This window comes from Melopsittacus undulatus, chromosome 11 (assembly GCF_012275295.1).
Source record: "Melopsittacus undulatus isolate bMelUnd1 chromosome 11, bMelUnd1.mat.Z, whole genome shotgun sequence".
Lineage (NCBI taxonomy): Eukaryota > Metazoa > Chordata > Aves > Psittaciformes > Psittaculidae > Melopsittacus > Melopsittacus undulatus.
The window spans coordinates 10,667,321-10,688,661 of NC_047537.1; the positions used below are offsets into that span (position 1 = coordinate 10,667,321).

Genomic DNA, 21,341 nt, shown 5'->3' on the forward strand with positions numbered 1-21,341 from the left:
GAAGGGGCCACATCCACCCACTTGCAAGTGGCTTTTCCAGCATTCTGGAGCTGCTGTGGGGAAGAGCCAGTGGCCGGCAGGTCCCAGCTCTGCTCCTCTGAGGTCAGGTGAGCTCCCAGGGGGTTGGGGATGCAGGGGGACACATCACTGAACTGTGGCACTTGGGGGGCTGCATGGCCGGGGTGGTGGGGGTTGCTTGGCAGTCGGCACCAGCCATATCCTACCCTGGGACTTGCTCCTCATGCAGAGGAGTCACCCGCCGTGCCCAGGGCACGCAGGTCCTGCAACAAGACATCTGTGTCCTCACCCCCCCGCAGGGTGCAGTTCTGGTCCGGCAGCCGGTGGCTGGGGAGATGTGGCCACACAAAACTGCTGGGAGCATCCCCCTTGGTGAAATCCTGTGGACACAGCTTGAAGGGATCAACCCTGACCCTGTCCTCTGCCTGGTGCAGACCACTGTTCCCTGGCATGGGGAGGGAGGCTCCTCAAGCCTTTGGCCAACAGACTCTGTTACACAGTAGAATACACCTGGGCCAACAGACTCTGGAATAGGCTCTGGCAAAGATAAACATCTCACCTCTGGGTTTGTTTTTGTTGCTGCCAGCTGGGCCTCTCACACACCCAACTGCAGCTCTCTGAGAGGGGAGAGCCCTGGCTCGCTCCCAGCCCAGAGGTTGCCCTGCAGACACACTGGGGAGCGGCATGGAAGGAAGCCAGGGTGGTGGAATATCTGCCGGGGGGTTGTGGACTCAAGAGCAAAGCACTAAGATCAGAAAGGATCAGTGGGGTTTATCATTTGTGGAAGACAAAGAGAACACGTAGGTGTCAGGATTGGGAATTAAACGACATCCTGATAGTGGCTGACCTCAGTGACCCCAGAATTTGTTTTGCTTTAGCTTTGTTGTCTTTTACAGCATCCTTGGGGTGGAGCAGAGATGCAGTGACCGTGGGGATTTCATCAGCAGTTGAAAGCACAGATCTAGTTTGAGTCACCACCTTTGGAAAGATATGAAGTGTGGAGCAAGTGCTTAAAGCCCAGAGGAAAGCAGCCAGGGTGGTGGGGGAGCAAAGAGGAAAGGCTGAAGGAAGGGGGGCTGCAGCAAAGGTGAATTCCCCAGAACAGCTTCTCAGAAGCTTTGCTGAGACTTTAGAGTTAGATGCTAAGAGTGGCAGAGCATCCAACAGCCTTCACCTCATGGGGCCTCCACCATGGCCCTCCATCCCAGCACATCCACATCGAGCCCATCACCACAGCGCTGGGCAGCACATCCTGCTCCCAGGAGGGAGCTGGTGCCTGTTCCTGCAGGGTTCAGCCAGCTCCACTGTCAGTACTGAAATACTGATACTTCCATTGATATCATTAATCCCAGGATCACATGAGGATACAGCGTTGTGCTGAGCCCCATCAAGTGCCATGGGAGATGGAACCCCCACCAGCACCTGCTCTGTGGTAGCTGTGCACAGGGAAGAGAACGCGTTGAGGGGTCCATGGCCAGCACAGGGGCTGGCTCCAGGCACATGTCCCTGACCCAGATCACCCACAGCTGAGATGTGGCACCAAGTCTCATACAGGGGCAATTAGGGCATGTTTAATAATGGTGCATACTAAGAAAGGCAGGAGGGAGGAGGAAGGGGCTGATGTGCTATTTGCCAGCTGGGACAGCAAGTGTGGGGATCCCAAAGGCAGCTTTAAATGGCCCCAGCTCCACCAATCTTGCTAGAATGGAAGGGTGGGATAAAGCTGGTCCCTACTGCAACCAGTCACAGCAAGACCCAGAGTGGGTCTGGAAGGGGAACAGCGTCCAGGAGTGAGGGATGGAGCTCATCCAGAGACAAGGGACCTGCACAGAGCCCTGCCCACACCTCCCACTGCCGGAGCTGGGGTGACCTCATGGTGCAGAAATTGAATGGTGGGGAAATGAGAAACTCTCCTTTGGTCCTGAGTCAGGGTGTTTCCCCCTCAGGAGACACAGGGAAGATGGTAGCAATGGAGGTGATCTCATTTCACAAACACCAGCATCTCAGTGACTGGCGGTATTGGCTGGGCTCGAGCCCTGCTGAGTGTCCACACCAGCCTGGCAACTTCCTTCTTGGTCTCAAAGAATCACTTAAAGGGCCACAGACAAAAGCAGACCAAACACGGGTGTGTGTGTACTCTACCACTTCTCCATAGTCCACCTGCAGTCAAAAGAATGAGGCACTGGCACAGGGTGCCCAGAGAAGTTGCGGCTGCCCCATCCCTGGCAGTGTTCAAGGCCAGGTTGGACACAGGGGCTTGGAGCAAGCTGCTCCAGTGGAAGGTGTCCCTGCCTGTGGCAGGGGTTGGAGCTGGATGAGCTTTGAGGTCCCTTCCAACCCAAACCATCCCATCATTCCATTATTCTATGAAGATGAGTGGCTGAGGGCTCCCGGCAGCTCCAGGACACCAGGGCTGCTCCACAGCCTCCTTGGAGTGAACACAGTTCCTCAATGGACCACATCCCTGAGTCAGGGCCACAGACTGTAGGTGAGACCATATGTGCCTCAGTGGCACACATCCCCACGTGCCTGCGTGCATTGTCCTACTCACAGCAGTCATGAGGGGCCCATTGCTCTCAGGAGCTGTAGTGGTGGACCCAGAAGCATTGTAAAGCTTGCGTTGGGTGCCTGGCCTCAGCTGCACCCCAGCCCCTCCTGGGACAAGCCCCAGGCTGGATTCAGACCATTCCACCCTTCCCTTCTTTTGGCAGACCATGAGAGCCTGCCACATGCCATGGCATGGTGTCAGCTGAGTCCCAGCCAGCTCTGTCCTTCCCTGCCCTTGTGCTCACACGGGCCTGCCCTCCTGGCAGGGCTTGCCCCGTGCTGGTGGCAGCAGGGTTGCCAAAGGGCTGAGCCTGGCAAAGAGACCCAAACCCCTGGGGACAGGGACAGAAGCAGTGGGTCAGGCAGCCCCACTGCTTGCAATGGAGTCCCAGCTTCCTCCTGGGAAATCATTACCTGCCCTTCTGCCCAGAGGCAGTTAAGATGTTATCATGTAACCTCTGAACTATTTCTTTGCTACGGAAGGACCAGGACAAGTAAAACAGAGTTGCTCAGCCTGGGTTTAGAGGCAGGAGCTGGGGGGTTTGGTCGGCTCTGGCTGCACACAGTCACTGCGCAGTGCTGTGTGTCGTTGGGGGCTGGGGCTGATGAGTGCCTCTGTCCTGCATGGGAATGAGTCCCCCTGGCTCAGAACATCCCTGGACCAGCCACAGTGCAGCCAGAGCGGGATTGGCAGACCTGGGAAGGTAGCGGACTCACATTCAGCCCCTTTCCATAAAGCCACATGAGTTCCAAGGTGAAGTGTTTTGTGGAGGTGGGATACAGGAGCAGTGGCATCTCTGGGCTCCAGGCAGCCACCCCAGCAGCAGGGTATGGCACAAGCACCCAGCTTGGTGCAGGCTGCAGATAGATGGGACATGAGGCTGCACCCAGGGACTGCTGCCCCCCGAATTCACAGCGTGGTGCTTTCTGTGCACACAGGGGGCCTCAGAATCCACCATCCCTCTGGCCACAGGGCAAGGTGCTCCGGGAAGGTCACATGCAGTGGGGGTCACACACGTTTCTGGTACAGTGGCATTTGACTCAGCTGTGATCAGGCAGGTGGGAACTGAATCCTTCCATTGAGGTGGCTCCTGTGATAGCCCTGGCAGGCTCTTATCAGGGAGCTGAATCCGCAGCTTCCCTGTGTCCCCCAGAGAGCAGGTCCTGTGTCCACCAGCCCTGCCCAGCCCGGGTGAGGTGCCAGGGCTCTGACTGGGCTGTGATTCCCAACCTGCACCATGAGCCCAAGCACATGCCCAGAGTGATGGGAGGCTGCGGGCAGAGCTGGGGCTGCAGGGACCTGAGTCCTCCCCATCCCTCAGCTCTCCTCAGTGTCCCCATGTCTGCAGGGATCCCCAACCAGGAGCAGCCTGGAGCTGAGTCGCACAAGGGGAAGGGTGAGCACAGTCCCAGCTGGGCCATGACAGTGTCTTGGCCTCCCCTGGCGAAGCTCAGCAGGAGCTGCTGAGACCCCCGGCAGGGGCATCCTCCTCCTCTGATGAGATTTTCCTTCTAATTCCTTCCTACTTCCTTTGTAACAAAACTTATTATCAAGGCACCTACCACTGTGTGTGTGTTTTCAGGGCACTGGGTACTGGAAATATCACTGTTACCTCCTACAGACCTCGTAGAGACCGTAATGGAAATATTAAGACTGGATAACAAGAGAACAGAAATGTGTGAGTGTAAAGGCACAAAGAAGCAGCGAGACAAGGGTTAAGAGGAGAGGTGTGTACTAATTGCTGCAGGGCTCCTATGTGTGATTTCATTTAAATGAGGAGGAGGAACTAATTGGCTGAGGAGAAGGTGTCAGGAAGATGCCAAAGTGAGTTGAAAATACACCTGAGACAAACAAGAGAATTCATAGTCAAAAGAGTCTTGACTGAGGCTGATGAGGACAAAGTAACGGGGAAGAGATTTTCCAGCAGTATCCACTTTCCGAGGACATCAAGGCAAGACCAGGGCGGGTTTGCTGCCGGCAGTGGAGGAGCCCAGAGGCACAGCAAGGACTCAAAGCCAGCTCTGAGGGATCCAAGTGCCTATGGGCTCCTGGAGCAGGGTCTGGCAGTGCTGCAGGTGAGCTGACCCTAGGTGCACCTTGTCAGGTAAAATCACTTCGCCTTCTGCAACACCTCACGCTGAGAGGGTTGTGGTTTCTTGTGGTCTCCTGTCAGGGGCACTACTTCATTCCCTACTCCTGGACCTCGTCCTTCCAGGTAATGGTGAGCTGAGCAGGAGCAGGTGCAGGACCTGGGGGACTGAGGGATCTCATCAGGGCTGTGCCAGGCTGCTGGGCAGCCAACCCCTGATCCTCCATCCCACCTGGTTTATCCCAGTTTTGCTTTTCCCAGGGAAAGATCTGATCATCCACCAGGATCTCTGAGTTGCACAGCTTGATGTAGGCTCAGCCTGGGATCAGCTTTCTGAGCTGCTCTCCTTGCAGCTCCCACTGACTGCTGGTGTTCCCAGCTGGCTGTGTCCAACCACCTCTCTCCTGTGTTGGGTTTGCAGGAGCCTTCACCACAATGTTCAAGAACAAGAAGCACTTCACCAATGCCATTGTTGGGGCACTGGTCGCACTCTCCATCATTGCCCTTGTTCTCAGCCTGGTGAACATTGAAGATGTTGCCCTGCCACCCACTGTCAAGGTGAGCCAAAAAGGAGCTCCCCGAGTGTCACTGCAGAGACCCTTGGGCAGGTGCTCAGAGACAACACCTTATCTACATGGTCTTTGGTTTGGTTGTGAAGGGGGGTTGGTAGTAGCTGGGTGGGTGTTTTCTTCCCATCTCAAGATGCAGAGTAAATACAGCCTGGACACCTCCAAGTCAGAAGGGGTGCCTGCTCTGAAACTGGCCACCATGCTATGTGCTGGACATGGTTTGAGGGGATTACCTTGGGGCAGATGTGTAGGGCAAAGCCTTGCACTGCTCCCTCTGCCCTCCCATGGCACAACGCCTCCTGATGGCGCTTGTGCCTGCCAGCTCCCACCAGCCTGCCCTAACCCATAGCACGAGCATCCCCTGCAGCTTGGCATCCCTCCCTGGCTGCTGGAAGAGGGTTGCACAGTTTTAGGGTGAGGTGGAGGGCTTGATGTGGGAGAGGTGTGCAGTTGGGTGCTCCTGGGCTGGGGCTGCTGTGGTGCTGCCTGTCCCTGCCCAGGCTGGGTGCAGCCGTACAGGTAGCAGAGAGCACTGGGGATGGGGGGGGGGGGGGGGGTGCTGGCCCCAAGGTGGGGCTGGTTTAGGCACAAAGGGCTTGTAACCAAGAAAGAAAATAAATAAGGCATGAGGAAACAGCTCAGAAATGTCAGTGTGAGCTCACAGTGCTGCACAGGCCTCAGGAGAGGGGAATTTCTCCATTGCTGTGAGAAATGCCCATGCTGAGGCAAGGTGCTGCCACAGCTCAGCTCTGCCATGCTGCAGATAGCTGAGCCTGAGAGAGATGGGTTTGGGGCATCTTCTGGCCCCACCACCCTGGCAGGGTCATGGTGAGGCTGGGACAGGCTGCTGCTCCTCCTGCCAATGCGATGTCTGGGTTTTCCCTTCCAGTATGGGATGGTGTTTGATGCAGGCTCATCCCACACCTCTCTGTTTGTCTACAAGTGGGATTCAGACAAGGAGAACAACACCGGTGTGGTCAGCCAGACCTTGTCCTGTGATGTCCATGGTCAGTATCCCCCTGCCATGGGCTCCGTGCTGCCCTGCATGTTGCTGTGGTGGGTGGGATGACCTGGCCCTTCCCCTTGCTGGCCAGCCCATGCTGGGCAGCTCTGTCCATCGAGCTGGCAAAGGGAGGAGCCCTGGCTGCAGGCAGAGTGGTCCCTGACTCCCCACTGACTTCACGTGTGGTTAGAGGGCCCTCAGAACCATGCAGTGCTACACACTTGGTGGAACTGATGGACCTTTGTGTTGCTCTGGGTTTTCATTCCCGCACCCGGGACTGCCCAAGCTGCTGTCCTGGCTGGGGAAGGTCCCACCTCTACAGCTGGGGACACTGCTGAAAGCACGGGAGAGGTGGGGAAGCCACAGGAGGGAAATGGGTCAGTCAGGTCCTGGGGGACCAGGGCACCCTGCAGAAGCACCCTTTGTTGCTAAGAGGTGACAGATCTCAGTGCCCTGTACCCTCTTTCTCTCACATCCCTGTCCCCAGCCATTCCCATCAGCCTGTCCCAGCCTGACTCTCTTCCAGGACAAGGTATATCAAGCTATGCCAGTGATCCCCCGAAAGCCGGTGATTCCATAAGGGAGTGTCTGGATAAAGCCCTGAAGCTTGTTCCTGCTACAAAACAGAGGGAGGTCCCAGCTTATCTTGGAGCCACAGCAGGAATGAGGCTACTGAGGTATTGCTCTGGGGTTCAAGGGTGGCAGAGCAGGAACCGAGCTGAAAGCAGCCTCTGCCTGAGAGAGCTGGGCTGGGGCAGCCTGGACAAGAGAAGGCTCCTGAAGGGGAGACCTGAGAGCAGCTCCAGTGCCTAAAGGGGCTGCAGGAAAGCTGGAGAGGGGCTTGGGACAAGGGCCTGCAGGGACAGACCAAGGGGAATGGCTTGAACCTGCCCGAGGGGAGACTGAGATGAGCTCTTAGGCAGAAGCTGTTCCCTGTGAGGGTGCTGAGGCGCTGGCACAGGGTGCCCAGAGAAGCTGTGGCTGCCCCATACCTGGCAGTGTTCAAGGCCAGGTTGGACACAGGGACTTGGAGCAAGCTGCTCCAGTGGAAGGTGTCCCTGCCTGTGGCAGGGGTTGGAGCTGGAGGAGCTTTAAGGTCCCTTCTGACACAAACCATTCTATGGTTCTATGATCTGCCCAGAAGGATGGCACTGGTGGGGGAGTTGAGCAGATGTAGGAGGCAATGAGGTGCTGAAGTATCTCCCATTACCTTTCACCAGCCCATATTAGCTTTCTTCAAATGTCAGCCTTCATTTCATGATCCCTGGTTTTACAGTTGCAGATATGTTACGCTATTTCTGTGCCCTAGCAATGAGAGCCCTTCCCTGGGAAGGAGCTGGGTCATAGCCTGAAGGTTCCTCTCTTCAGTGAGTGAGCTCATGCCAGCAGCCCCAACACATCTCCCCCACTCAGAGGTTTGAAACCAGGCCCAGCTCAGCAACCAGCCCTTTGGAGCAGTCAGTGGGGGGATATTCAAACTGGGCACAAGTTCTTCCCACCTCCAGCACTATGAAGATGCTTGTGTAGGGGAAGGTGGCTTTGCAAACTAGACCAAGCTGCACTGGAGGGAAGAGATTGATGTTGCTCCTGGGTTAGTGATGCCTCATGTAGACAGCTGGCATGTACAAGCAGCTTTGACAAGTTCGTGTAGCAGGAAACATCATTTCACACAGCTGCTTGTTGCAGAAAACTGGAGTATGTGGAACTGGGGAAAAACCAGCCTGGTTCCTGGTGCTTCCTTTGTAGTACTGGTGCAGGTGGGTATGTGTCCTGACCTCTGGGCCCTTTCTAGGGAACAGAACAGCTCAGCAGCAGAGCAAGTCCTGGCTGAAGTCGCTAAAACCATGCAAGAATACCCAGTAGCTTTCAAAGGGGCTCGAATCCTTACAGGAGAGGAGGAGGCGGCTTATGGCTGGATCACTGTCAACTACCTGCTGGACTCCTTCACTAAGGTGGGAGAAGGCTCAAACCCCGCTGCATCTTTGCTGATTTTTGGTTTTCCTGATTTTTAAGCTCACTTTGCACAGAGACAAAGGTCAGTGGCTGCTGGGAATGATCATGGGGAAGCAGCCAGTTATCCTGTGGAGGGAGAAATCGGGAACGGGGCTGGCTCTGCTAAGGGCACATCTACACACAGTGTGGACACAGGGTCTCCTGGAACAGTGAGGTCGGCAATGCAGCCTGGCTGGCACCATTGACTCCTGATAGGCTCTATCTCACTGCCCTGGGAAGGGCTCTCTCCATGTGGCACTGGGAGACTTGATCCAAAGCTCTGTGGTGCTGCTCTCTGCCCATCACTGCTGCAGCCGGGAGCTCCTGTGCAGGCTGCTGGAGGAATTCTGTCCTTGACCCTTAGGAAGGGCAGCCCCTCCAAGCCTGGTCCCCACCAGCACTTTGAAATGGGGGTGGTGACTCAGAGCTGTGTGAGCCCACAGCTTGGGGGCACATCTTGACTCTCAGACAGCTGAACCTCTGCTGTTCCTGGCTCTGACAAATGGCTGGGCAGGTTGGGCAGGGGAGGCCTCCCATACGGAAAGAATTAAGTTGAATACCCATTGAATTTAGTAACAAAACCCTGTTGTCCTCGATGGGATTAGAATTGTTCTCAGGACAAGTAAGACCAGCCTTGTGCTTCTCTTCCTCTCCTGTCTCACCTTGGCAGTACTCGCCCAAAGCACACATGTGGGTTCGTCCAGAGGCAGCCAACATTTTTGGGGCACTGGATCTTGGAGGAGCATCCACCCAAATCAGCTTTATGCCCGAAGGTTCAGTGGTGAACTGGAAGGAAGGCTCCAAGTTCACACTGTATGGATATGACTACAGCATCTACACACACAGCTACCTCTGCTATGGCCAGAACGAGATGCTGAAGCGACTGGCAAAGGAATTGATTGCGGTGAGAGGGGAACTGGGGGGGAATTGGACTCTGGTCTCATGATACCAGTAACAGGCTTGTTAATACATAAAATAAGAACAGACAAAGCTCTTCCATAGACACATCAGCAGGGACTGAGAGTAGGTAGAGACTCCTGTGGGAGCACAGGTAGGCAGACATGGAGGGGAGTGTGGGAAGTGTCAGAAGGGGCAGCTCAGGAGGGAACTGGCTGTACACAGCTGCCTCACACAGGGTGTACAAAAGGCAGGACCAGGCTCTTCTCAGAGGGGAAAACTAAAAGGCCAAGAGGCACAAGCTGGAACATTTGGGTTTCCAACCTATGTCCTGTGAAGACAGGCTGAGAGAGCTGGACTGGAGAAGAGGCTCCTGAAGGGGAGACCTGAGAGCAGCTCCAGTGCCTAAAGGGGCTGCAGGAAAGCTGGAGAGGGGCTTGGGACAAGGGCCTGTAGGGACAGGCCAAGGGGAATGGCTTGAACCTGCCAGAGGGGAGACTGAGCTGAGCTCTTAGGCAGAAGCTCATTCCTGTGAGGGTGCTGAGGCGCTGGCACAGGGTGCCCAGAGAAGCTGTGGCTGCCCCATCCCTGGCAGTGTTCAAGGCCAGGTTGGACACAGGGGCTTGGAGCAAGCTGCTCCAGTGGAAGGGGTCCCTGCCCATGGCAGGGGTTGGAAATGGAGGAGCTTTAAGGTCCCTTCCAACACAAACCAGGCTGGGAACCTGGGATTCTATGATTCAAATACAGGGGAGAAGTTTTTCCCAGTGGGAATGGTGCTTGGTGGAGCACTGGGGGACTCCTGTGCTGGAGCTGCTGCCAGCAGGGTTTGGAGGAGGCTGGAGCTTGCGGTTTTGCTGTTCCCAGGAGTCGTCCCCCAGCGCACGAGTCCATCACCCCTGCTACCCAACAGACTACAATGAAACCGTGTCACTGTCTTCCTTCCGCACCAGCCCCTGCACAAACCAGAGTGACCCACGCCTGGGTCCTGGCGACAGGAACATCACCCTGGAGGGCAGGGGCGATGCCAGCGGGTGCCTGGCTGCCATCAAGAAGCTCTTCAACTTCTCCGCGTGTGGCCAAAGGCAGGACTGCACCTTTGATGGCATCTACCAGCCGCTGGTCAGAGGGAAGTTCATTGTAAGGCAAATCCTGTCCTCCCACCTCCATGGCAGAGCATGTGCTGTGGTGTCCCTGCGTGCCCTATGGCATTGTCACCTCCCCACAGCAGAATGGGGACAAAAAGCTCCCGAGTTATCCCTGCCCCAGGGCACACCAGAGATTGCTGCTACCTTGTTCTCCAGCCAAGTCTCTAAATGGGACCATGTTAATGAAACCGATGAGAAGCCAAATCCCATGTTTTCAGTAATAAAGCCCAGCTTAGCCAGCAGCCTCTAGACAAGGTGCTGGATGTGATGCTGTAGCCAGCAGGCATCTGCATCCTGGCCCATCACCTCTGCTGACACACGGACAGTGATGCCCTGGGGCTATACCGGGTTAAAACAAACTGCAGCTGCCTGGTGTTGATCTCCACTGTAGCTCAACACTGTTTCTGCCTCTTGCCTTTCAGGCCTTCTCTGCCTTCTACTATAACTTCAAGTTCCTCAACCTGACCGAAGGGCAGACGCTGGCCACCGTCAGGGAGACCATCAGACGCTTCTGCAGAAGAAGCTGGGAAGATGTATGTTCCTCATGGTGGGAGGCAGTGTGGAAGCTTCACAAGCAAAGGGGCCCTGGGGTGGGGGAAGAGGAGCAGAGACCCCTCCGTGGCAAAGGTCCCTGATTGCTGACTGTGCCTGACACAGTGGAGCCATCCCTGAGCAAGGTGTGAGAGCCAGGACTGTCCTGCACTCCCCATGGGGACCTTCCCTGCTCATAATTATATGAGCAAGGAACATTAGTTGGGAAAGGGGCAGCCAAGGCAGGTGAAGGCAGCAGAATCTCCCCTCCAGCACAAGAGCTGGGGATGGAGGTGGGTCTATAGCACTGGAGGATGGTGAGAGGAGACCCAGCTGCTGGCACCGCTCTGGAGGCAATTCAAATGAGGATGGATAAGGCCAAGAGCTGTGCTAAGATCACCATGGGGCAGCGAGCAGGAGCCCCTTCACAAGGAGGCTGAGATGGCAGAATGTGGGGCAGGAGGAGCTCCAGAATGCCTCTCTGTTCCTGTGTACAGTGTAAATCCTCTTCAAAGGAGTTGCCCTGTGTGGAGCAGGTCCCAAATACCTGCCTGGTCCAGAGCCTTTTTCCAGATGCTGGTGGCTGCAGTGCCATTGCCCCTCACACAGCCCTTGTCAGGGCATTGTCCCTGCATGAAAATTGCCTGCAAGTAACTTCCCCCCTCCAAACATGTCCCCACCCCAGCTCTCTGCCAGCTACCCTGAAGAGAACCCTCAGCGCCTGCCTAAATACTGCACCAACGCCAACTACATCCTCACCCTCCTCCTCGATGCCTACAAGTTCAATGAGACCAGCTGGAGCAACATCATCTTCCAGATGAAGGTAGGCAGCAAATGCAGCCTGTGGGCAGGAGCAGAGGAGGAAAAGAGCCAGCTTCCCATGTCAGGTGCTGCGAGAGCTATGCTCCAGGAGGCCACCCTGGGCTGCAGCCAGTGTCGCTGCTGTGGCTTTTCTTCAGGGTAACTCGTGTCCCCTCTCCCTGGCCAGGCAGGGAGCGCCGACGTGGGCTGGACGCTGGGGTACATGCTCAACCTCACCAACATGATCCCGGCCGAGGCTCCGGTGTGGGTGAAGGGGCACGTTCCTTCCTTGTGGGCTGCAGCTATTACCTTCATCATCCTCACCCTTGTCCTGGGGCTCGCTGCCCTGTTCCTGCTCCTGTGGGTGTAGGAACCTGGCCGCATTTCAGAGCCTGTAGACGTGCATCGGGGCTGGAAAACCATCAGTGCTGCATCACCCTTGCTTCTGCCCCCAGGGCTGGCAGCCTGGGGCTGGTTCAGTGATGCTGAGCACCTCTACAGCACCGAAGAACTGAGGTACAGTGTCCCATGGGACTGGCCCCACCACACAGGCACTATGAGAGGTTTCCATTGGAGCTCTGCCTATGCACCACAGAAACCTCAGCCGTGCCCATCTGCTTCCTTGTTTTGCTATGCCCGTTACAGATGTGGCCTCCATCCCACCAGCTGGCCTGTGGGGCCATGGAGAACCGGCCTGGCCATGGAGGAGCTCCCTGAGTGCCAGACTGATAGTGCGTGGCTGCAATGCCACTTGTGACTGAGTGCTTGGTGCAATGCTCGGTCTGGTTATGGTCACCAACAGCCCAGCAGGTGCCTGTGAGTGGCATGCTCTGCAGTACCACATCTTTCTCTCCAGAGGGTGAATTGTGTGGGCTTACCTGATGGTCTTGGAGACAGAAGCAAGATTGAGCATCCAAAGTCAGAAACATGGTCCATGCCTCCCCGAGGGTCTGTCTTATCTCATCTTCCCTTTCTTCTGGGATAAAGGGATCTATGTTTCTGAATATCTTCCTGGAGAAAAACTCTGTCCCACTGTCTGGGTAGTGGGACATTCATATATCCCATCACCTGCAAACACTGTCCCACCATCAGGCTGGACCCCACGGGGTCAGGCTCCTAGTCCTGCCCTGACTGTGCCCATGTGGCTGAGCTGGATCCTGCCCACAGCTGCACCCCTGCCTTTGCCTTGGGGGTCTGCTCGATTTTTATCTGCCTGCAAATGATTCAGTGGTTCTGTGCCTCTCAGCACTGAGGAGCTGACTGTTGGTGCCTCAGACATCCAAATAAATCATGTGAAAGGCAGTGATGGGTAAATGTTGTTGCTTTGCTCCTGTACAGCTGTGACTTTCTGGTTTCCATCTCCCAGGTCAGGGCTGGTGATGACAACAGGGACTCGGGACAGTCACCATTGCTCAGTTCTACTGGAGATGCCCTTGAAGCCCCTGCGGTATCTGGCAGATGCTGAAGAGAAGCCAGCAGGGCACCAGGGCAAGCATTTTCCTGCTGAGAGCCGGGGTGTCTCACCTCACCCAGCCCCTGGCTGCCAGTGGGACTCCCCAGAACTGTAAGGGAGCGCTAACGTGTTCCAGTAGCATTCCCAAATCACCCATGTGCTGGTCCCTGCCCATGGCAGGGGTTGGAACCAGATGATCTTGAAGCTCTTTCCAACTCAAACCATTCTGTGACTCTGTGAAAGGGAGGGTGGGATGTCTGCTGGGCACAGGCATGGGCTGCAGCAGGACTGGAGAGGAATCTTGTGCAGGAGAGCAGGGGCTGCTGCCATCCCACACCTCACAGGGCTTCCCAGCCATGGAGAGAGCCCAAGACCCATCTCCCCTGCATAGCCCCAGTGCTGCTGCCCCTCTGCCTGGTGCCAGCAATGCAATGGCTAATGCAGCCCCTTGGCCTGGGATGGGCAGGTCATGTCTGCCCCACACGGAGTATCTGCTGCAGGCGGTAACCAGCCCCATGATGATCCCATTGCTGACAGTCATCCCTTCTCCCTGACCTGTCACCTCCAGCCACCCCACATCGCTGCAGTTCCCATGCCCCCAGTGCTGAGCCCCGGCCCCACATGGCCATGCCCTCCCTCCTAGAGCATCTCCAGTCAGCAGCGAGGGGAAAGGAAAAACAGACAGTGCAGATCCAAGGCAGAGATTTTAAAGCTTGTGCCACTTCCAGCTCACCAGGCAGGACGCAGGTACCCACGTTACCAGTTCACAGCCCCTGGACACAGGGGGCATTCCCTGGTCTGCAGCTCCTCACACAAGTGCAGCAGCAGGACCAAGTGCTTGGGCTACCCCTGGGGCCAGTGCTGCTAGAGACTGACATAAGCAGAGGAGCTCTTCCGGCAGCACGTGAGTGTGAGCAAGCAGAAGGTGAGGATGAGCATGGTGGCCAGTAGAACCGTGGCTGCTATCCAATTGCTTCTCTGGAGCCCAACGACGCTCTGGGGAATCTCTGAGGGAATCATATTGGTGAGGTTGAGCATGTAGCCCAGAGTCCAGCCCACGTCTACACCAGTGACCTGTGCAGACAGAGAAGGAAGAGGGATAGGAAAGGCTGCAAAGATAGAATAGCCAAGGCAAAGGTAGCCGAGAAGGCCACCCCTGGACATGGGCAATGGGCTATGCTACCCTGTCACCCACTGCTCCTGTGCTGCAGCACAGGGTGGCCATGAGCCCTTTCATGGCACATGGGTGGGAGCTGGGAGCTGCCGGGTACATCCCTACCTGCCGGGCAAAGCGGATGTTCAGCCATGTCGTGTGGTTGAATCTGAAGCCCTGCAGGAGCAGGGTGAGGGCATAGGTGCTGGCTGCACAAGCATCACGGAGCTGGATCCTGCTCACGGTGGGGAACTCCTGCTGCACCTGCAGGGGTGGAGGAGTGGGAGCAGTGCTTGGAGCACCCACACTGCCGGGAAAGCCCCACAGTGCAGCTGAGAGCAAAGACCGGACACGGCTGGGCCTGGGGAGCTGGGAGGCTGCTCTCCTGCCCAGGGATCCTTGTGCTCCTCCCTGCTCTCTCCAGAGGATGGGCTCTGGATGAGCCCCAAGCTGCCCAGTGCCCAGGCACAGCAAGGGCAGGGGCTGCCATCCCCTGGGCAGGATCTCACCTTCTCCCAGGTGCTGGTGCAGAACTGCCCGATGGTGGCATTGACCAAGCTCAGGGGCTGCCCTCCTGTCAGGTTCAGGAGGTGAAGGCTGTGGTAAAGCCCTGAGAAGGCCTGTGGGTGGTTAAGACCAAAAGTGTCAAGTTAGCGAAGCACCCAGGGCTCTGCCACACCATCAGCCCTCTGCAGGTGTCCCTCAGGCTACCCTCAGCCTGTCAAACCCACTGGCACTGCTCCCCACACCGAAAGAGATGGGTGCTGTGACAGGAGGGGTGTGAGTCTGCCTGGTGAGGATCCTGCACGTCTCCATGTGCTGGGCACATCCAGCATCCCTTTGCTCCTACAGCAGTTTTCCCCTGTTGTGGCCGGTGCCCCAAAACCCCACAACTCCCCCCAGAAACAGGGATGGAGGCTCCTTACGAAGAACTGTCCCCGCACGGGTGGCTGATAGACCCCGTTGAACCCGCACGTGCTGTTGGCCCCGCAGCTGAGGTTGAAGAGCTGCTGGATGGCGGCGCTGCACGCTGCTGGCTCCCCTGTCCCCATCACCCTGAGGAGCTGCACGGCGCTGGGGCTGCTCGGGGCGCGCACACAGGGGCTGTCGTAGAGCTCTGCCGTGGTGATGTTCTCCTGGTACCCCCTGGGGTAGCAGGGGTGTGAGATCTGGGCAGTGGACGGGCTGGCCTGGAGAGAGCAGCAGCGTTAGCATCACCCTGGCCCTGAGGGATGGAGAGGGAAAGGAGAGAAGCAGCTCACAGACAGCACCTGTTCCCACAGCAGGACACCAGCATGCTGGCCCCACCACCCATGGGGTGCAGGTACAGAACTGTGGGTCAAACATGGCACAACCACACTGGTCAGGGAGCAGCTGCATGCTCAAGGCCTTGGGGATTTGCACCCTGTGCAGAGGATGGACCCATTTTCTCCCCTCTCAGCTTTGTAGGGTCAGCAGACCTCTGCTCTGGGGTGTTCACCTCCATCTCAATACAGTCCTGTTCTTGGATGTTGGGACACCCCTGGGACTGCCTCCTGCCATGGTGGCCCTGTTGTATCCAACATCCTCAGCAGGGCTAGCACGAAGGCACCCAGCCCAGAAGCCATGACACCCAGTGGGTGCTGCCTACTGAGCTCCATAAGATCAGGGTTCAGGCTACAGTAGAGGAGCACAGGGCTGGGGTCAGTTACCTGGTGTAAGGAAGCCACCAGCATCTTCAGGGCTTGCTTTTCCCCATAGCAGAGGTAGCTGTGGGTGTAGATGGAGTAGTTGGCCCCGTACAGCCTGAGGAGGGCTCCTGTGCTGCTCTCTTCTATGGGGGTCCCAGGAAGGAACGTGATCTGGGTTGAAGCCCCACCAAGGTCCAAAGCTCCGACCACATCCTCTGCAGGCGGATGGATCCATGTGCCTGTGAGGGAGCACTGCCCCGCACTGGGAGTCACACACCGGGACCCGGCACAGGGGTACCAGCTTCCGCACAGAGCCTGCAGAGAGGACACCCCCTGAGCCCTCTGCCCGAGCACACACCTTGATGAGTGTCTCCAGCAGGAAGTTGACGCTGATCCAGCCAAAGGAGCCCTCCTCATTCCCCGTCAGGACCTGAGCTCCACGGAACTCCACCGGGTACTCGCCAATGGTCTTGGCCACCTCGGCAAACACCTGCTGGGCCTTGGTGCTGTTCTGCTCCCTGCCCGGGGAAGGAGATGGACACCACGAGTGGAGGAGGCGATGGCCGGGCAGCTCCAGCGCGGGGCTGATGGCGAGCGGCTGCGGCTGCTACCAAGGAGCAGAGAGAGGGCAAAGCCAGCAGATCCCTCCTGTGCTGTGCTGGGAGTGCCCCTAAAAATGCTGCCTGTGGGCTCGGCCTGAGAACACAGGAAGGGTCATGGCAAGTCTGGCACAGGAGGTGCTGGCAGACGAGGCCACGGAGATGCTGTGAGGGCTGGAGCAGCTCTGCTCTGGAGCCAGGCTGAGAGAGCTGGGCTGGGGCAGCCTGGGCAAGAGAAGGCTCCTGAAGGGGAGACCTGAGAGCAGCTCCAGTGCCTAAAGGGGCTGCAGGAAAGCTGGAGAGGGGCTTGGGACAAGGGCCTGTAGGGACAAGGGCCGTGGGGTTTCCCCATGGGCAGTGAGCGTCTCTCTTGGACACCCCATAGGCTGCAGATGTGGATGCTCTGCTCATCCCCGTGGCCCCCAGAACAGCCCCCACACTGTCCCTAGCCCCATCCCAGCCCCTGCCCGAGCTCCGGTGCAGAAGCTCGTGGTGGGGAGGTTGGAGGTGCCGGCTCCGGGCTGTGCTGTACCTCAGCAGCCGCATGCCTGCTGTGGCCCCCAGGTAGGTGGGGGTCTCCTGCTGCTGCTCTGCCGGGATGATCTCCATGGCCTTGTCCAGGCAGGGCTTCAGGCTGGCTCCGGCCCCGGCAGGGTCATCTGCATAGCTGGAGATGCCGGGTCCTGCAGGAGAGCCCCGTGTGATGGAGCCAGGTCAGTGACATCCAGGAGGGACAGAACAGCAGGGACATGCACACCCCTTCACCATGCCCCGGTTGCTCTCTGGACCAACTTGGCAGATGTTCTGGTCACAGCCCCAAACTCCGCTGTGTTTGATGCCGTAGATACCAAAATGAACACCACTGACTCAGGGGGCATTAGGAACCACATGCAGAACACCAGCAGAATTGCAGTCATGTTTAGAGACTTCTGCAGAGCTTTTAGGAGGTCGCATGGGTACATATAGGGACAAGACAAGGGTGATTTAAGCTAACAGAGGGGAGACTGAGATGAGCTCTTAGGCAGAAGCTCTTCCCTGGGAGGGTGCTGAGGCGCTGGCACAGGGTGCCCAGAGAAGCTGTGGCTGCCCCATCCCTGGCAGTGTTCAAGGCCAGGTTGGACACAGGGGCTTGGAGCAAGCTGCTCCAGTGGAAGGGGTCCCTGGGGTTGGTGCTGGATTAGCTTTAAGCTCCTTTCCAACTCAAACCACTCTGTAATTCTAGCTTATTGAAGAAGCTGCGAAGAGATGTTGTGAGAAGAAGAGCCAAGGAAACAGTTACAGGGGAGAGGATCAACCTCTGCCCATCCAGCATCTCAGGCTATGAGTTGATGCAAAGCCACCATGTGCAATACAGAACTTGGCTCCAGGAACCATGCTAACAGGGCCAGGATCCTCAGCCACCTTTGCATCATACAGTTTCTGTGGTACCCTGAGGTGCAGACCATCCCCTCAACACTTTTCTTGGTGCTCCCACCAGGCCACCTCCTTTTTTCCCAGCACAGGCTGAAAGGCTGAGCTCACCCGCGATGTTGTGAGTCTGGGACAGTGATCCAGGAGCCTGGGAGAGAGGGACAGCACATCCCGGCACTCACCGGCTGCAGTGCACGTCTCCACCTGGGACACGATGCCGGTGCCGTTCTCCTTGTCCGCACGCCACCGGTAGATGTAGAGAGCCGTATGCGTGGAGCCGGCGTCAAACACCAGCCCGTACTGGGGGCAGAGGGGACACGGGTCACAGCGCACTCGGGCTGAACTGAGCTCTATGGGGGCTTCTGAGGCTGCTCCTCTTCCTTCCCATGTGTGCACATGAGCAGCACAACTCTGCCTGCCCAACCTCCCTCCAGCTCCGAGCCCCCTGATTTCACCAAAGGAGCTGCAGCTCAGGAAGGAAAGACGTGCAGGTCAGCAGGGTGATCTGCAGGTCAGAAGGCATCCAGGCACCAGTCCCAGAGCTGCTCCCACCCCTTTGGGAATAGAAACTCTCACAAGCCCTGACTGTTTTTAACAATCAGCCAGCAAAAAGCCACAGGAGAGAGAGATGAAACCCCACCAGGGTGGCCAAAAGAGGAAAGGAAGTGTTTGGGGTGGTGGATGGAGCAGCTCCCAGGAAGGCTGTTCTTCCATCCTTAGCAAGGAGCCAGGACCATGACTGCGGGGGTGACTGATGTACCACCGTTAGGTTAAGCCCTGATAGGGGTGGCTGTGGGAAGATTTGCAAGCGGGGTGGGGGGAAGGAGCCGGAGGTTCCACTGGGCACCTACTTTGTTCCTGGCAGGAAGGGCAGCGTCCTTCGCCGGAGTCAGGACCAGGAGCAAGGCGGCCGCCGCCAGCGCTCCCAGCAGAGCCACCGAGCCGCAGCCCAGCGCCCTGAGAGCGGCGCTCTGCATCCCGCAGCCGGGACGGTCTCTGCGGGGGCAGCCCCAGCCCCTCCCCGGCTCCTCCCGGCTCCCCTTGTGCCTGCGGCGCTCCGGGACACGGCGGGTGCGGGACCACTCCGCAGCGGAGCAATGAGGGGGCAGCGGCTGAGCGAGGGAGGAGCTGCCCGGGCCCAGAGGAGAACGGCCGGGTCCCGGCGCTGCCTGCACTGCCCTGCCCTGCCTGCCCCTGCCTGCGCTGCCTGTCCCCGGCCCGAGGCAATGCAAAGTGAAAGTGCGGCCTGGACCGACGCCGCGTGTCCGGGTTCCCTCCCGTGACGGCCCGCGGCAAGGGCGGGGCAACCCCCCGGTCTGCCCGCACCGCTTCCTGCACCCCTGCCTGTACCGCTGCCTGTGCCCTGACTGCACCCAGCCTGCACTGCCCCAGGGTGATGGGACCCTGACAACGGGGACTCGTCCCTGGCCGTGGGGATGGGTCCCTGGCTGTGGGGCACCCTGTCCGTGGGGATGGGTCATCACCTGCCAGGTCACTTGTTTCTGTCTTGGGCTGCTGTGTTCCTACCTGCACTGGGCAGCACTAGGTGACAGCAGGGTATGGGTGACCGGCTTGGTTCACACTCCATGGAGCTGTGTGCTTCTGCAGCAGATTTGGGCCAGGGATGTCTGTGGGTCTCCCTGACCTAAGCCACTGTCTTCACCCCAGGGCCAGGCCACCCACAGGCTCCCCAACGGGCAGGGGTGCAGGCTCAGCTTGGCCTGAGCTTCCCAAGGGAGCTGCCCCACAGCATGGCAGCACCCCATAGGTGGACGTGTCCAGCAGGCAAGTGGTTAACACCGAATGCAATTCCCATTCCACCCTGGCTCTCCAGCCCCGCTGCCTCCTGGACAAGGCTCTCCTGGGCAGGTTGCTGGTCCGAAGCCAAGGGGAGGGCCATAGCGGGGACCGGGGCAGCCTTTGTCCCAGGAGCGGGCTCCACACTCCAAGTACACGGAGACACGGGCGAGCGGCGGAGCCGGGAGCAGCCAGGGTGAGCCTGGGCAGGGAAGGGGCTTGGGGGACCCCCAGATGGAGCTTGGCTCGGACAGGGGTGGTGGATCAGTGTTGGAGCCCGTGCTGGGGACAAACATGCTCAGTGAGCTGCAGGGGCAGGAAGCAGCAGGTGGGGGGGCACGGGGCATGGAGGGCACTGCTGTGCCCCAGCACTGGTGGGAGAGATAGGAGGCAGGGACTGCTCTGCCTGGCACGAATGCCCACAGCGCTCACCCTCACCCTTGTTCTTACACTCTAAAGAGCCCCTTTGACTTACACATCCCATATGCACAGGGTGGGAGCTCAGCCCCATTGTCCCGAGCACCGGCAGCGCCTCCGAGCCTGCCTTCCTGCGCCAGGGGCGCTGCAGGTGAGGGGTGTCCCGCGGTGCTTTCGGAGCATTTGTGGTGCCAGCTCACCCAGACAGGGGCAGACACGGCCCAGGCTGGGCACAGCTGGGAACCTTCCCCATGAGCACTGCTCCCTGTGGGCTGTGCAGCCCCTTCTGCGGCTCTGGAGGCATCACCATCACCTCCCATCCCTGCAGCATGTGGATTCAGCGCTGGCCAGACCTGAGGTGCCACAGAAAGCCTGGGCAGATGGATCAGCTTCTCACATGCTTCTGGCCTTGTTTTCCACCCCTTGGGCTCCCTCCCCATGCCCTGCTGCTCTCCCAGCTCTGCACTGCCTTTGGATGCTGCTTCCTGCCCAGTACAGATGGAGTTTAGTCCCTGTCAGAGCAGGTGGGGCTCATTTCCCACCTGCTCCCATGTGCAGGATGTACAACTTACCTCCATTTCACATCATTCCATTGCACAGTGCCTGGGACAGGGTTTTCCAAGATCTGGACTGGGCTGGGCTTTATTGTGTTACCCGGAGAAGGGAAATCCCATCCCCATGACACAGCTGTATCTAGGCAAACTCTAGGCTGATAGGACTGGAGACATGGCAATGTAGGGATTCATCAGCTGCTTCCATATGTTCTCTTCTGGCCATAGACACCACACAGGGCAGGGCTCCCTGATAAGGGTTTCCTGGAGTCCTATCTCCCATTACATGGGCCAGAAGAACAGATCCATCATTACACATCTCATGTCATGCAGGCTATTGGTCACCCTTGTTCGTCACTGGGGATGCTAACACTGAACCAGGAATCAGCATCTCCTCTGACCTTGCCAAAGGTCTTTCACCTCTGGTTCCAGCCACTGACCTGGCAAAAGGGCAAGGGAATTTCTCTGTTCCTGAAGCAGGGACAGTCTGGGCCTGCTGGGCAACAGACGTTGCCTGATGGCCCCCAGTCTTGTGGGACGGGTTCTGTGAGGATGCAGGGGATGATGAAGGGATGTGGCTCTGCATCCCGGAGGGGATAGCCACAGTGGCAACCTGCCAGGGCAGGGTCCTGCTCCCAGTGCTTCCCCCAGCCATGCAGCTGGAGCAGGGCAGAGGGATGGGGTCTGTGTGCAGAGAG

General features: G+C 57.9%; 2 protein-coding genes across 5 annotated transcripts; one reads left to right on the plus strand and one right to left on the minus strand.

Annotated features, from left to right (window-relative positions):
• Positions 1-54: 54 nt before the first annotated feature.
• On the plus strand, positions 55-12,932 carry LOC101879904 (ectonucleoside triphosphate diphosphohydrolase 8-like). Of its 2 annotated transcripts, none has more exons than XM_005141859.3 (10): positions 55-107; positions 5,077-5,213; positions 6,114-6,231; positions 6,754-6,904; positions 8,020-8,179; positions 8,890-9,123; positions 9,981-10,253; positions 10,684-10,794; positions 11,478-11,615; positions 11,781-12,932. In XM_005141859.3, exons 2-10 carry the CDS (start codon positions 5,091-5,093, stop codon positions 11,961-11,963), a joined length of 1,491 nt encoding a protein of 496 aa, XP_005141916.2. In that variant the 5' UTR covers positions 55-107; positions 5,077-5,090; the 3' UTR covers positions 11,964-12,932. The 2 variants fall into 2 exon arrangements, with proteins under 2 accessions (XP_005141916.2, XP_030898438.2); XM_031042578.2 differs by having other exon boundaries at positions 56-102; positions 6,715-6,904.
• Positions 12,933-13,748: 816 nt separating this feature from the next.
• LOC101879741 (ectonucleoside triphosphate diphosphohydrolase 8) lies at positions 13,749-18,923 on the minus strand. Of its 3 annotated transcripts, XM_031042575.2 has the most exons (10): positions 18,730-18,923; positions 18,061-18,178; positions 17,001-17,151; positions 16,228-16,387; positions 15,891-16,121; positions 15,680-15,748; positions 15,126-15,389; positions 14,709-14,819; positions 14,326-14,463; positions 13,749-14,120 (listed from the first exon to the last, which is right to left on the minus strand). In XM_031042575.2, exons 1-10 carry the CDS (start codon positions 18,853-18,855, stop codon positions 13,911-13,913), a joined length of 1,578 nt encoding a protein of 525 aa, XP_030898435.2. In that variant the 5' UTR covers positions 18,856-18,923; the 3' UTR covers positions 13,749-13,910. The 3 variants fall into 3 exon arrangements, with proteins under 3 accessions (XP_030898435.2, XP_033923466.1, XP_033923467.1); XM_034067575.1 differs by lacking the exon at positions 15,680-15,748; XM_034067576.1 differs by lacking the exons at positions 15,126-15,389; positions 15,680-15,748.
• Positions 18,924-21,341: the final 2,418 nt, after the last annotated feature.